The sequence below is a fragment of the Parasteatoda tepidariorum genome, chromosome 7, assembly GCF_982258835.1.
Source record: "Parasteatoda tepidariorum strain Cologne lab strain chromosome 7, Ptep-v5.0, whole genome shotgun sequence".
Classification (NCBI taxonomy): domain Eukaryota; kingdom Metazoa; phylum Arthropoda; class Arachnida; order Araneae; family Theridiidae; genus Parasteatoda; species Parasteatoda tepidariorum.
In genome coordinates this window covers 38,625,281-38,641,088 of record NC_141761.1, presented here as the reverse complement: position 1 = coordinate 38,641,088, position 15,808 = coordinate 38,625,281, and the positions used below count along the sequence as shown (strand labels likewise).

General features: G+C 28.0%; 1 protein-coding gene across 2 annotated transcripts in view; it reads right to left on the bottom strand.

Moving 5' to 3' along the window:
• LOC107447068 (short-chain dehydrogenase/reductase family 16C member 6) overlaps window positions 1-13,580 on the bottom strand; it is a 35,105-nt gene extending 21,525 nt beyond the window's left edge. Inside the window, exon 1 of one of the 2 annotated variants that reach the window (XM_087167700.1) lies at window positions 13,357-13,580. In XM_087167700.1, the coding sequence (XP_087023826.1) occupies window positions 13,357-13,578 (222 nt within the window). In that variant the 5' untranslated portion in view covers window positions 13,579-13,580. Of the gene's footprint in view, window positions 1-1,359; window positions 1,870-13,356 lie in introns of those variants that run through there. The other variant, XM_087167699.1, reaches the window with a different exon arrangement.
• Window positions 13,581-15,808: the final 2,228 nt, after the last annotated feature.

The following is a 15,808-nucleotide window of genomic DNA, read 5'->3' as shown; positions in this document are numbered from 1 at the left end:
CAATGGAGAAGATCTCGTGTTTTCCCCCAATTTAATACAATATTGCTCTCGGGAAAGCACATATATCAGGTTCTTTCAAGCAATTAAATTAAATTGGTGAATGTTGTCAATTATTTTTATACCTTCCGCCTTTCTCAATCAAGAGCATTCACCCTATATTGACCAATTTGTCTAGTTACTTACTTGTATGAGCCAACATCAGGTTTAATGAAAATAAAGAAACACATATGTCATATTTATAAGGATATTGAAAAGACAGAGTTGAATTCATGACGTATGTAAACATAGCTTTGAAATGAAACTTAATCTTACAAAAATTTTATTTTTATACACATGCCCTTTTCGCATCTTTCTGAATTTTGAAGATTAAATACCGAAAAATGAATTTAATTTTAGATTTCAAATAACGTTTAGTTAACTTAGTTTAATGAAACTTAGGTTTAGAAAAAAGTTAAGCTTCCTTAAGTTTTCATTCTCATACAGAAATTCATCATTTTTCTAAGCACTCAAAATTTCCTTATTAATAAATTTACGTATAAAGATAAAAACAAATCATAAAATAGCTTCGCATAGCAATTTATTCATGAAATCCATTGATTGAGTTAGATTCATTTGTTAGAGAATCACGATGAGAACCATTAAACCAGTATCAAATAATGTAAAACATGCTCTTTTATATCTCAGAAAATTATATAGATTATTGTGTTATTTTTACTTAAATTTTAAAAATATTATTTTTTTAACATTCCTTCAATGAAAGAGGAAGTGATTGATTTAAATCAAGTAATTATGTCTCATGTTTCGTTAAAATTTTAAAATATTTATGAAACACTTAATAATTGTGTGATCCAACGTATTAAAAAGGCTCTTTTTTATATTAAATTAGTAAATGCAGTAAAATGTTCACAATTTTATAAACTAATTCATGTGAAATATAAAAGCACAAGCAAAATTACATATTTCAATCTAACTCACTAAGCACTAGAAACTTGATTTTGGATTATGATTTCTTTAAAAAATATTAAGTTTACATAATTTCTTAAAAATTTTCAGACAAAAAAAAATTCTTAAGCAGTTTGTATATAAAGCAATTTCGATCGATATATTTTCAAAAGTCTTGCCCATTTTATTTTTTTTTAAAAGATTAAGAACCATAATATTTATTTTTTAAAAATATCTTAAAATCATACAATCTAATATTGTCGAAAAAATAACAACCAAATTAAAAAAATTATATGAAATTCGTAAAGGAAGAAAAACTTTCATATGATTAATTCTATATTTAAAATATTCGTTAAATATAAGTACATTAATAATTAATAAATAAATAAATAATATTTTTGAAAGCTTAATACATACCTCATTAATGTCCCATAAAACTATTTTAGCACCTAATTTAGCTAGATTAATGGCCACTTGACGGCCCATACCGTGCCCACCACCTGTGATAAGCACTACTTCATCTATAATATCTTTTCGATCTTTCGGCCAAACACTCAGCACCCATTCCCTAATTGTGATATATATAAAATTAAAAGTAAATTTCAATAAATCCAGCAAAACATCAGACCAATCTTCCGACTGAATTTCGTTGACTGTCATTTTTAACAGTCACCCAAATGTCTTCTTGCGACCACAGTTACAAACCAAGTGCAGTCATTGAGATGAAACAATTGTCGGAGAAAATTCGATAAACCTTATCTCGATAAGCCTGATAACTTGAGGAAAACACAGCTGGTGAGTAAATTACCCTGATTTCGAAGATTGCATTCACGACAGCGAGTTAGTTACTCCCGTGCTTGCTGTGTAGAAATCACAAGGAAGTATCTAACGAAAAGGAATATCCCTAATCTTGGTATTGGAGGTAGTGAACCGAAACACATAATTATGCGCAACTTTTCACGAAGAATTATGGAAAAAAATAAATAAAATAAAACAAACACCTTGAACTTAGCCTTATACATCTCTTATTAACAATATTTTACAATTCTTTTGACATCGTTTTATTCGTGATTATAAGGTTTAAAAAGCTTCAAATTAACGAAGCTAATTGTGAATAAAATTGTTTACTTTTTCTCAGTAATAAATTCTAATTGAGCATTCGCAATCGTTTGCAGTTTTGTTGCACAATAAGAGATATACTGAATGAGGACAAGCATTATGGAATTCTTTAAACACAAATAAAATACTAAGGAATTTCAATAAACTGTAATCATTAAAAAAGATCTGAATAAATTGTCGAAATCATAAAAGAAATGAATTGTTTAATATTTACATATTTTAATTTACGTTTTTATATATTTTGATTTCATACCACTGTATTACTTATTTTTACTTAATTATGCACTTATATATTTAACTTATATATGTATTTACATTTTAAAATTTTAACTTTAATTATGTATTAATATGTTTTGACCTATTTATATAATCTCTTAAGTCTCAGCATTCAATATGTAGGACGACATTTAGTAAAAATTTTACCATTTAAAAAATAATATTTTAGGATTTTTTTTAGTTTTTAGATTATATGCCCTTACAATGATATAAATTATTAACTTGTTCTTTATGTACGTTACTATATTTTGGGCAGATAAACCTACTAGGGGTTAGCTTTCAATATATTAAACAATATTTGGTACGATTTCATCCCTTAAAAAGTAATATTTTATTATTTCCTTTTATTTCCTATTAATGTGCTTTAACAAAGTGATTGGTTTTCACTCGTTAATAGGAATATTTAATTACAATAAAAAATTCCGAGTGAGATAAAATTAAAACTTGATTTTAGTGGCCTTTTTAAAACAATACGCTTACTGAGAAAACATTATTCTATATTTATTAGGAAATACTGATTATTAAATTATTAATTCTTTTAATAAAATCAATATTTAATCACTCGCTGATAATCAGGTAGATCTAATTATTCAATTAGTGCAAGTTTTGTATGGAAACAAAACTTGCACCATTTAAAAATTTGATTGCTATCTTTCAAAGTATGCTAACAGTTTTTTTATGAAAAAAAATTAAGAATTCTGAATGAAAGGAAAATACTGTTCGTTAAATTTATCTTTCAGTATGAAGAGAATGTTACGCTTGCATATAATATTGCGTCCCCCCCCTTCTATTTTATGCATTTTTAAATATTTTCTCAGACTTTTTTAATTGAAAGTAAAAATAATGCATAATTTAATTATAGCGATGTTTATATATTATAATTATGAGTATACTACACAGTAATGATAATTTTAAATCTTGATTATACATTGTTATAGTTTGATAGCATTAATTCATTACGGGTTTTTTTCGCAACAGTAAATAAAACTATTTTTAAAATTTGATTAAAACTAACTTTACTTACAAACGTATAATTCATGATATGAATCGTATAATTAATCGTATAATAAATCGTATAATTAATCGTATAATAAATCGCATAATTTAAAACGTATAATTAATAATAATTCAATTTATTAAATAATAATGCAATTATTTAAATAATTTATGATGATTAATTACAAGCCAAAATAATCCAATTTTTTAATTTATTATTATTTACTGACCTTTGCGATGACTTTACGTTGTTAAATTAAGCGAAACACATTTTTAAAGAAGCTCAATTTAACAAAATAAAGATTTAACAATACATAACTACTGATATGCTTCATTTGGCATGCTGCTATTGATCAAACAGGCCAACGCTCCAAGGCATTATAGTAAAAATTTACCATAAACTAATTTCTCCATTAATTTTACTGTTAAGAAAAATAACTTTTGTTTTTTTGTTTCAATCACAGTTCACTTTAAAATATTTAGTCTCATAGAAATGTTACAAAAACGTAACTATAAACAAATAAACACGACACAGGGTTTTAGATGTTACCTTGCGCTAAAATTCCATATACGAGTATGTTGTTCCTTGAGTTTAACTTATGAAGCAAACCAAAGAAATCTTCATTGTTAAAGACCTGCAATAAACTTTTTTTTAATTAAATCTAAAATCCTATTTTTAGATTTTCTTCAAAAAATCCTCCAAATTTCCAATTTTTTTTTAGAAAATGACTTAATTATAATTATTGAATATTATTTTTCTTAATTTATCTTGTAAAAATTTACCCACTGTTCAGTGTTCTCAAATTTGTCTTGTTTGTTATATTTTCTTTTAAATTTTATTCCGATTAACGATAACTTATTTAAATATCACGATGGTATAAGTCATTTAAAATGGTGAGTGCACTGCCCAGCCTATCCTATATACACATAGAAGCTTCCTTTTCTTAAATTGCATGCAGGGGCAGAGTTTCACCGCCCGCCTGCTGCATATTTAAAAATTTTACTGGATTTTTTGCAAATGTTTTTATTTTTACCGATTTAAACTTGGATTTTCAGAGTTCCCAGGGCCAAAGGGCTAACTACTAATTAACATAAGGGAAGAGGGGGGGCTAGATAAATACGCAAGCGTAGTACATATAATAAATAATAACATTGTAATAAAACGAAAAAAAAGGCGTTAAAATAAACGCAGTCTGGGTTAAATAACGAAAAATACACGATAAAAAAAAAAAGAATAATGATAGTATAAACACGTTGAGAATTATAAAATATTTACAGATTAAGAAGTTATGTACATATATACAACGAAAATGGGCTGATGCTCGAAGAGCGAAGGGATGCTGAGGAGCGCTACTCTTGAATCCCTGCATCACTCCCTCGCCTACCCCCCCCCCACCCCCCGAAGGGCTTTTCAGGTCAGAGTGATGCAGTTCTTCTTGAGTAATAAAGTGTGGTTTACTTTAGTTAAAATATTTAGATAATATTCCGTCACTAATGAAAAATGCGGTAGCGGGGCTAAATTTCGCGTTATCATTTATAAGTTGGAAATCGAAAATATTGTTAAAGTTGCATGCAGAACATTTTGTAGCATCTTTGAAAAAGGATGCGTTTAGCCGTTGGAGATAATCTTCTAATTGATCAATTTTTAAGTCTTCGTAAATAGTTTTGTTACTAACGTACCAGGGCGCACCTGTTATATATCTAAGTATTTTATTTTGGAAGGTGTTGAGCTTTTTGATTTGAGTTTTAGTAAGAGTTTCCCATGCTGGGAAGGCTTAAGTTAATATGGGTCTGATGCACATTAAATAGATTGTTCTTTTAGTTGTTAAGCCCATTTTTGAATTAGATGATAAAATTGGTCTAAGGGAATGATGAGCAGCATTTGCTTTTTTGATGATATCGTTGATATGGATATTCCAGTTAAACGTGTTAGTCAAAGTAACTCCTAAGTATTTGGAGCTGTTAACGATGGGGATATTTTCATTGAATAATTTTATATTAGTATTATTATCGCAGGCTTTCTTCTTATTTTTGTCAAGTATTTTGATTAAATACTTTTAAAATTTTAATATTACTGGTAGATTTTTTTTCTCTTTTAAAAATTAGTGTGTGAATTAAAATAATGCGTCTAGCAAATTCGATTCGAAATATAGTACATTTTATTGTTTGCAACGCATACACAACACAATTGATTCATATACACAACTTATTTTGATTGCGTGCAAAGCTTAAATATGTTTGTTTCTGTATTGTAAACTTAATTTCTGTTTCATTGAAGCAGAGAAAATTCAAGTTACGCCTACTTTTCTACCGTAGATTTGCAATTACAATAAGCAGAACTGCTTTCTTTTATTCATGTTTCAAATATATCATCGTATAATTCTTATGTATTTTCATATATGTTAATCAATTTACATGTAACTGTGGTTTAAAATCATTTATATTTAACTAGAAATCCAAGAAACAAATAGGAAGCATAAAATTTACTGTCACGTTAAATGTAAAAATAAAATTTGCCGCAAAATGTGTATAAGTTGGCGGTTATACTGTTCACATTTTCTTCAAATTCTAATCATTGTCTACATCTCCGCACCTGTCGCCTCTGACTAATCAATCTATCGGTGGATGCTAAATTTTATATCTAAATTGTCGTACCTATATATGTAGTTGGAGAAGGGGGTTGTTGACAACAGATTTGCTCGTGTCATGCTGATGTTTAGTGCTTGTATATAGTACTAAGAATAGGTAGGTAGATACTTTATTTACGTCGCACTAGAGCTGCACAATGGGCAATTTGCGACGGTCTTGGAAACATACCCTGAGGATGATCCGTAGACATGCCATTGTAATTCTGGGTGGCTCCCCTGCTTTGGTAGCCCGACGACCAGTGCGAAGTCGATCACTTTACGGTAGAACAATTTTACTAGGACCGACACCGTGCACCCTCGGTCCCTACACAGGCTGATCAAAGTGGTAAACCTCCCGCTTACTGACTGCAGCCAGTGATGCTTGAAATCAGTGTTCTACTGGGAATCTACTGGGAAACTATTTAGTTTAAAATTAGCTAAATAGTTAAAATTCCTAGTCGTTACAGGTTTAGAAATTGATATTTTCTTTTCAATTGGTTTGGACAAATTTTTGCCAAAATCAAAATTCTTTTGAACCAAAAAATTTTAGTAAAGTTTCTTCTAATTGAAAAGATAATGAAAAGAAAACTACAGAATAGAATTTTTTTCATTTTCTTAAATTAAAAATGAGAAGCTACAGTTATTTATACGAAATTAAAATGCATTTATTGGCACTAAATTATAAACATATAAATATATTTAATTTAAAAGTATTTTTATAATTTTTTTAGCAAAATTTGAATCAAAAGTATATATTACAATATGTAATTTAATGAATTTGAAATTAAAAGAAGCTATATAAATGTAAAATAAGTGTTTAATAGATGATTTACAAGTTTATAATGCTTTAAAAGAAGAAATGCGAAATATATGATCCCGTATCAGCGCTGGAGATCAAATTCCTGACCTCTAGGTTTGCAGACTCGAATTTAATTTACTTTTAATTTATTTCATTATCTGAAAAAAAAATCTTTACAGTTTACTTCAAGAAATGACATACTGTTGGTAGAATACATCTTAGAATAATCAGCGCGAATATTATTTACTTACTATTTAAATGAAGAAATTAAAGAGTGCGAGTCTTTGATTGTCATCTCAAGACTAAGAAAATTCCGTGAGAATTAGGATTACACCACTAACTAACGCCACGAGTTGAGAGTAGTAATGGTGAAGCGAAATTAATGGCTTTAAGAATAAACTCATCAAATAATTACTATTTACAATTATTTAAAATTCATACATTATTCGTTTAGATTAAATGCGGCATCAAAATTTAAGATGCAATAGCACAAAAAATAAAATAATAGAACAACAAGAAAAGTAATTCAAAAATGTAAGAATTAAATTTGAAGTAAAAGCAGAGTTCATAAATAATGATAAAAATAATTTAAAAATACAGAATATGCGCTTGACGTCACGCCACTTCGTTACTAAAATCACTAAAGGCTAGAGTCCCTGAATTAGAGAGGCCGACTTATCATCCATTTCGGAGCAAAAGGTTTTTCCTTAATAATGAAGAGCTACCAGATTTGACAACTTATCGCTACAAACGTCGTTATGCCTCTATCACACGAGAGAAAAATATGTGCAACTGCAAGTGTAAGTGCAACTGTAAGTGAAATTCCTCCGTTCGGAGTTGCCGAAAGGGTTGCTTAATTGCCTGAACGGTTGCATGAAATTGGGTTACCATATTTTGTTATTTATCTTTACTTTTGGCTCATATTTAATTTTATCATATGATTCTATTATATCATAGTTTCTCAACGATGTTCGTAAAGATGCTGCAGAATATTGATTGATTTTGATTTAATTTTTTGCATTTGTATTTGTGTTAAGTCTTTTCTTCAGCAGGAAATTAAAATTCTGAAAACTTTATTTCCCTATTAGTGAAGTAGCATAGTATAAAAAGGATTATGATTTCTACCTCATAATATGAGATAATATTAAGATATCATTGAATTTCATGCTGCGTCCCTAAAAAGATAAGGGGGTGAAAGGGGGATGGACTTAAATACTATCTAGAATTTTGACGATTTTTTTACGTTGATTTGAGTGACTAATGTATAAAACATGGTGCGTAGCATTTTTAAAAAGTGCTTTTTAAGTGAAGTAGCATAGTATAAAAAGGATTATGATTTCTACCTCATAATATAAAATGATATTAAGATATCAATGTATTTCATGTTGTGTCCCTAAAAGGATAAGGGGGTGAAAGGGGGATGGACTTAAATACTATCTAGAATTTTGACGATTTTTTTTATCTTGATTTGAGTGACTAAGGTATAAAACATGGTGCGTAGCGTTTTTAAAAAGTGCTTAAAGGTGCTTATTTTTGATTTTCATTTTTTAAAGGCCCTTAAAGGTGCTTTTCTTAATAAGTGTTTTTAAAAATTGCCTTATTTTCCTTTTTCGAAAAAGAGATTTATGAAAAGGAATGTCGATTTTCGTCACATATTATGTAAAAACGTACTTTACACTTTTTTCTATTTCACGTTTTCAGAATTCATTCGTCCCGCACTGGACTGATCGTTAAGACACGGTTCCCAGCAGATCACCGAAGTCAAGCATCACTGGCTATGGTCAGTGTGCGGGTGGGTGACCACTTGGATCAGTCTGCGTAGGGACCGAGGGTGTGCGGTATGGGTCCTCGTTAAACTGTGCTACCGCAAAGTGCTCAACTACGCTCGCAGGTCGTCGGGCTACCGATGCGGGGGTGCCATCCCCTCCGCAGAGGATCAAAATTGTGATGGCATGTCTTCGGATCATCCTCCGGGATGTTTCCCAGACCGTCGCCAATAGCCCATTGTGCAGCTCTAGTGCGACGTAAATTAACAACAACAGCAGAATTCATTCAACCATGATCAATTTCAGCGTACCGTCAGTCCATAGCGTATGAAAACGCCAATCATTTTACAGGTTTGGTGAAATACTTGCGAGTCCGCATGTGCGTCTAGTGAGCTGGGTTCGGTGAGATTCTTGCTCTCTCATGCTGTATTTTGCAAGATATTCTCAATTTCAGGCTTTATTTTCCACCCTCTGAAATCGAACCGAAAAATCTCTTGATCATTTTTTAATGGCTAATATAATCAAGAAAACAGTTCTTTGTCAAATTCTAGTTATTTTATCATGATCATGTAAAGTCTGAGAATTATTTTGCATTTTGTCAATTTACCTAGAGCTTTAAAATATTTTTTGAGTGCCTAAAATGTTCTTAAAAGTTGCTTATTTTTTGTTGAAAGATTTGGCTCCGCACCCTGTAAAAGCATAGTTTATTTATATATATTTGCTATGTAACATGCTAGCTAGGCAAGTGCGGTATCATTATCTATGTAAACACTAAATCGAATGAGAATAAAAACAAGCTGTCTGATTTAATAGTTTAACAATTCGAAAATTTATAAAAAGTTTAATGTGTAGAAAGGACAATTTTATGACTTATACCACTTTATGAAACTGACATTGCTATCTAATCAAGTAAGGCATTTCTTCAAATTTATTTTTTAAGCTTAATTCAAAAACATAGTCCTTTGAAATAATTCTGTAGAAGAAATGATGGTTTAATGTATGAAATATAAATTTTTGAATTGCCTTTCACTCATAAAATATTTATAACATCAAAACTATTAGATCTATCAAATCAATTCTATTTTTTAAATTCAGTCTAAAAAATACATAATAAATAATGTCAGACTTGTCTATACTACAATGTCTCAGAATTTTATTTTCATCAAATTAATTTACATTACATGAAGGGATCATCAATTTTATTCATTTACACATTGAAATCAGGATTATCACTTTTATGAAAATTATTTTTTCCACTTTCTTAGTAAAATTGCTTTTTAAATATAAGAGGATTTTCAATGTCATACTTACATTTTATTATTGTAAAATTTATATCATTCATTATTGGTATAAGATAATTTAATTAAAAATTATTGGATTTATTTTGGGACAAATTTATTGTAATATACAGTATATAAATTAAAATTTATTTATAACTATAAAAAAAAACAATATTTTATTAAGAACATACTTTTAATGTATCATATTATTTTGTTATAGCCCTTTACGTGTTTTGTTTTGCATTTTAAATAATACAAGAATCAATTTAAAAAATAAAACATTTATTGTCAAGTGAAACATTTAGAACATTATTCATTTTTATTTCTTATTTTTTAATTTCTTCCATAAAAACAGTATTACATCTCTTTCCTTCTTTACCAGATAAACCTTACAGGATTATACGAAATATCTGAAATAAAAGAAAGAAATCACTTTCATGATAAAATTTTACCAACACATTATTAGAATAAGGAAGATTAAATGCCATTAATTTGAAATCATTTAAGTCCTTAGGTATCCCTTTTAAACTTATTTTAAGCTTGACAGATATTTTGATTATAGTTCTAAGATTATTCTATACACTAATGAAAGATGGCAGGTGTGTTTAGTTTTGTAGTTCATATGTTTGGATTGAAATTTGTTTCAAGAAAAATAAATTGTATTTATAAACGAAGACTCTTAAAAATGTAAGTATATTGAAAAATTAGTAAGGTACACTTACATACTTACTGTCATTATAGAAAAGCTAAGTATCAAGAGATAAATGTGAAGTATAAATAAAAAGTAAAGTATCATTAGTTAACTTTGAATAATTATAAACAAAATATTATGCAAATCATCATACACAAAAAAAAAAAAAAAAATAGAAGGGATGAATGTAGAAACAGACAAGGAGATTGGGAATTTGCATTTTTAATAATTACTTTTTATATATAATATACTACCTTTCTTGTAATACTTTTCAATAATTACTGGAAAATGGGGTAACTTTGTGAGAAACAATTTAAATATTTACCACACATATTTTCTAACTTGTTTTAAAATGAGATTTTCAAAAATTAAAAGAATTCTTAGGGAAGAATAAAATAATTACTTCACTAATAATTATAAAACTTTCAAATAATCGGACACATGCTTTTACAATCAACAGAAACAAAGATTAAAATTTAAAAATAAAGAAATATAATCATTATTATATTTTATGTTATAATACTGAAACAAGTTTGGCGAGTTGCTTGGCGAATATTTCAAAGTAAAGCTTTTCGCCAGTATAATTCTTTACATATATAAAAATAGAAATTATTTCTATTTAAAGTAATTAAAACTTTGATCGGAACAAATTATAATAAGTTTTAATTTTATTAGCTTAAAATAAATAAATATTTTAAAAGAAAATTTATCGCAAAAATAATGTACTATACTTACCAATACTAAAATCGTGTGCAGGTTCCTGTTATGGTAGTACATCAACTGCATTGAGATGGTCATCTCATAGTGCGAAAGTATTTTTAATGCTTTCATTTTAAAGGAAATGTTATTATTAAACTAAAAACTTGTTCCGTCTCATCTATAAAAAAATTTCATCCAATCATCCTCTTCCTAACGTCGCCGCCATTTTTATTTACATTTGTATATGTCATCACATAAAATTGAAACGTCATAAAAAGCAAACGATCTGATTGGTTCATGAAAGAAATTGCCTGAACGGTTGCAGATATTTCGTGCAACCGTAATTTCTATATCACACGAGCGTTTTTTGGAGAAATTTCACTTGCAGTTGCACTTACACTTGCAGTTACACTTGCAGTTGCACATATTTTCTCTCGTGTGATATAGCCATTAGCCTCACATATAGGATAATCAGTAAAGAAAACTGTGCATCGATTAACATTGTTTTTTGGAAACCTTTTTTTATGCTAATACAAATTTATTGTAAATTTTATTACCGGTTAAAAGTTTTAAATAAAAAAATTGTGTATGTGCTACATGTCAATTACATCTATCTTTTTTATAAATGATTTCAAAGTGAATTTGGCACAAAATTTTATATTTCGGTTAGATCTCGATCTTTTATAATTTTTTTCCAAATTTTTTTAACAAAATTAAAATAGAACAAAACATGTTTCGGCCACAAATATTTTTAAGTATGTTTTTACAATCGAAATAATTAAATTTATAATGCAATATTCTAAATGTAAATGTTTACAATCATGAGAAGTAATAAATTTTGTTTCAAAATCAAGAATTAATTTGAAATTAATTTCTTCAATTGAGACATTGAATTTTCTTTAAAACATAAAAGGACAAGACAAATTAAGATTTTTAGCCATTATTATTATTATATAAATAGAATTAATAGAATAAATAGAAACTAGAGTTTTATGGGGAGGGGAAGAAACGACGCATGATAAATTTTTAAAGAATTTATTTGAATAAATATCTTATTTCAAATCACATTTTCATAACATATATTTAAATAAGTAATACATATATAAGGAATACAATTTTTAAAAAATATATCTATATATTATTTATTACTAGATAGAAATAGCTTTTATATACATTTTCGATTCTTTAAGAATAAAAAAATTTTAAACAACTGAGCAAATGGAGAGGAATTAGTAAATTTGTACTTGGATTAGACTTAAGCTTATTTAAAATTGATCCAGGTTTTGGACAGCCTATTCCTTTCAGTCTTTTTTAAGGAATTTGGAGCATTGAAAATTATTGGAATAACATCAGGTCTCAATTTATTGTTACCATCTTTTCTATTTATTTCTAGTTTAGATTCTTCAAAATGAACCTGCAAAAATATTTATAATACTTTTTTTTATTTTCATACTTAAATTAAATCACATTAAAAAAATTTAGAGTTTACAATTTTTAAATATACTTCCATGAGATTTTCTAACACAGAAACTAATTATTTCAACAATTTAACACAAGAATTTCAAGGAAGAAAGAAACATTGATAGATCCAAAAATATCTGAAAAATCGCATATTAAATAGATTGAATAGATCATGTTGAATAGATTTTTAATGATAAATGTAAACAAATAGTTTGAACTTTTGGCGATATATTACCATAAATAACTGAAAAACAAACTTAAATGAGACAGGATTAAAAAAGTACTTACTTGATCTTAGTGAAATAAAAAAATAGATAAATATTTGCTTTTAACAAAGAGAAAAAGTGAATACAAAACTTTGCAATTCTGAGATAAGTTTGGCGAATACTTATTCAACCAATCTCTTGCCTTTATTTATTGGTTTCATTGCTCATAAACACTTAAAATTGTTAAATAAATCAATAAATGCTGTTTAAAAGTCATATTTTATATAAATATATACTTAATAAATGCAATTTTTAATGAAAATTCCTATATTTGGTACATAGTTAAAACTGTAAAATTCAAGTAAACCCGAAAGTTATTAATTTTTTTTTTAAAGAAAGTAGACGAAAACAAGCATTCAAAAACAAATTCTAACAACTTAATATCGTTTATATACTACATAAATCTAATAAGTTATAAATAAATGAGTATTTACCTCACATAAGCGAGTTCTACTTCCTGGCTGAAAGGAACTTGTCTGCTCCAAAATGGCGGATAGTTCCAGGAGCCTTACTAAAGGTCGACTTATCAGCCATTTCGGAACAAAAGCTTTTCCGCCAATAATGAAGAGCTGCAAGATCTGGCAAAGTATCGCTACGAATGATGTATACCTCAACGATAAGATAATCAGTAAAGAAAAGAATGCAGCGATGAACATTGTTTTTCGAAAACTTTTTTTTATGCTTATACAAATTCACTGCAAATTTTATTACCGGTTAAAAATTTTAAATAAAAAATTGTGTATTTGCTACATGCCAATTACGTCAATCTTTTTTATAATTGATTTCAAAGCAAATTTGACACTAAATTTTTTATTTTTGATTGATCTGGGTTTCTCCCATTTCTTTTCAGATTTTTTTCAACAAAATTAAAATAGAAAAAAACACATGTTTTGAACTGAAATATTTTTAAACATGTTCTTATAATCATAATAATTAAATTTATTCTGTTATCACCTTTTCTATTTATTTCTAGTTGAGAGATTCTTCGAAATGAAAAATATTTAGAATATTTTTTTAATTTCATAATTGGCGATCGAAATGGGCTGCAGGTGGCGTAGAGCAGAACTCTTTTCCTATGGCAACACTTCACATGCTTTCCCCATTAGCGTGTGGAAAGTCATAGAGGAAGGAAGTACGTTAGTTTCTCTCTGGATTTTCATATAGATTAAAATCTTTTAACTTGAGAAACTATATGGAACTGAAAACTAGATTAAACATAGTTCTAAGGAAAAGCATCATGGAAATTTTAAGAAATATTTTTATTATATAAAAAGGAAAAATATTAAGAAAAGGGAAAATATCGTAGTACATTCCTATACAACTAAAAAAAGGAGGAGAGGGAAGGGAGAAGGGCTAAAGGCATGAAACCGGTCTCTCCCCAGATGGCGTATTCGAGTGTTGCGATCGCGAATTAAAACAAATCACATTAAAAAAAAAATTGGAGTTCACGATTTTTAAACATACTCCCATGAAACTTTCTAACAGATAAACTAATTATTTCTGCAATTTAACACAAGAATTACAAAAAATAACATTGATAGATCCAAAAATATATGAAAGATCGCATATTAAATACATTTTGGATAAATGTAAGCAAACCATTTAAACTTTAGACGATATATTATCATAAATAACTTGTAAGGGAAGGTTTTCTATCTTCCTACTATGTGCGATTTTGGATAGATAAAAACAAAGTAAATTGGAGATATCACAACATTTAATATACACAGTTATTTACAAGTTAATATAAAATATATAAATCCATTAATACTTTTTACATCCCAATGTCTGGAACGTCAAGATAGTAGTTATAAAATAAAAACAAAGCGTTGCTAAGACAACTCAATAATTATTGAGTTGTTTTAGCAACGCGTTGTTTTTATTTTTTATAAAACTAAATTTAAATGCTTCTTACGTTATTGCTCTTGCGCACCACAAACTAATAAACAAACTTAAATGATCCAGGATTCAGAAACTAACTACTTAATCTTTGGGAAATAAAAAGGAACACAATTCGCGATCGCAACGAACTATAGGGGGCGTTGTTGTATGAGACGCTTACCTGCGATTTCCATATGAACCGTCATTCAGTTACTCTGGAGACGTCGTTAATGTAGCGTGTAGCATTGCAACGTTCCTTCTTTAATGTGGCTTATTAAATTTAAAAAAGAAAAATGCTTGATCTTCTTTCTTGTACAACCGAAAACAAAATGGTATCTCTTTTTATTAGAGAAGGAATATCCAAAACACATCGGAAAAATATTTGTACATTAACAGAAAAAAATATGTATATTCTTATAAGAGTTAAAACCTAATGCCCGAGAAATAGTATTACTAAATTTAATGATATAACATGAAAGGCCCATTTAAACTTTACATTCTATAGTTTTAAGAATCATATTAGTTCAAAAATTAAAATGAACAAAAAGTATACATAAGCCTCATAATTTTATGAAATTTAATTTTGTAAACAACGTTTTTTGACAACAATTTTTATCAAAAAATTTCAAGTTTCAATAAAAATCATTATTTAGAAACTAATAAACGTAAAATAAAGAATGCTGACGAAACAAAAACTAAAAAAAAAAAAAAAAAAATTCTTTTTTGTCGCCATTTTTAGTGCTACGAATATTCGTCTTTGGGATTTGCCAAAAACAAAACAAGATGCAATTTTATTTTTTCAGGAGGGAAATATTTTACCGAAAAAACGAAAATGTACCAATTCCCACAACATAAAACTTTATCTTGGCAAACGTACGTTTTGGAAATGTTATTTCATTTGGAATCTTATTCATCAGAGTTCATATGGCGATATGATTGTTTTGAATCTATGCTAAATTCTATATCGGCTCATTTTCCACCGAAATCCAATTAACTATTTTGATT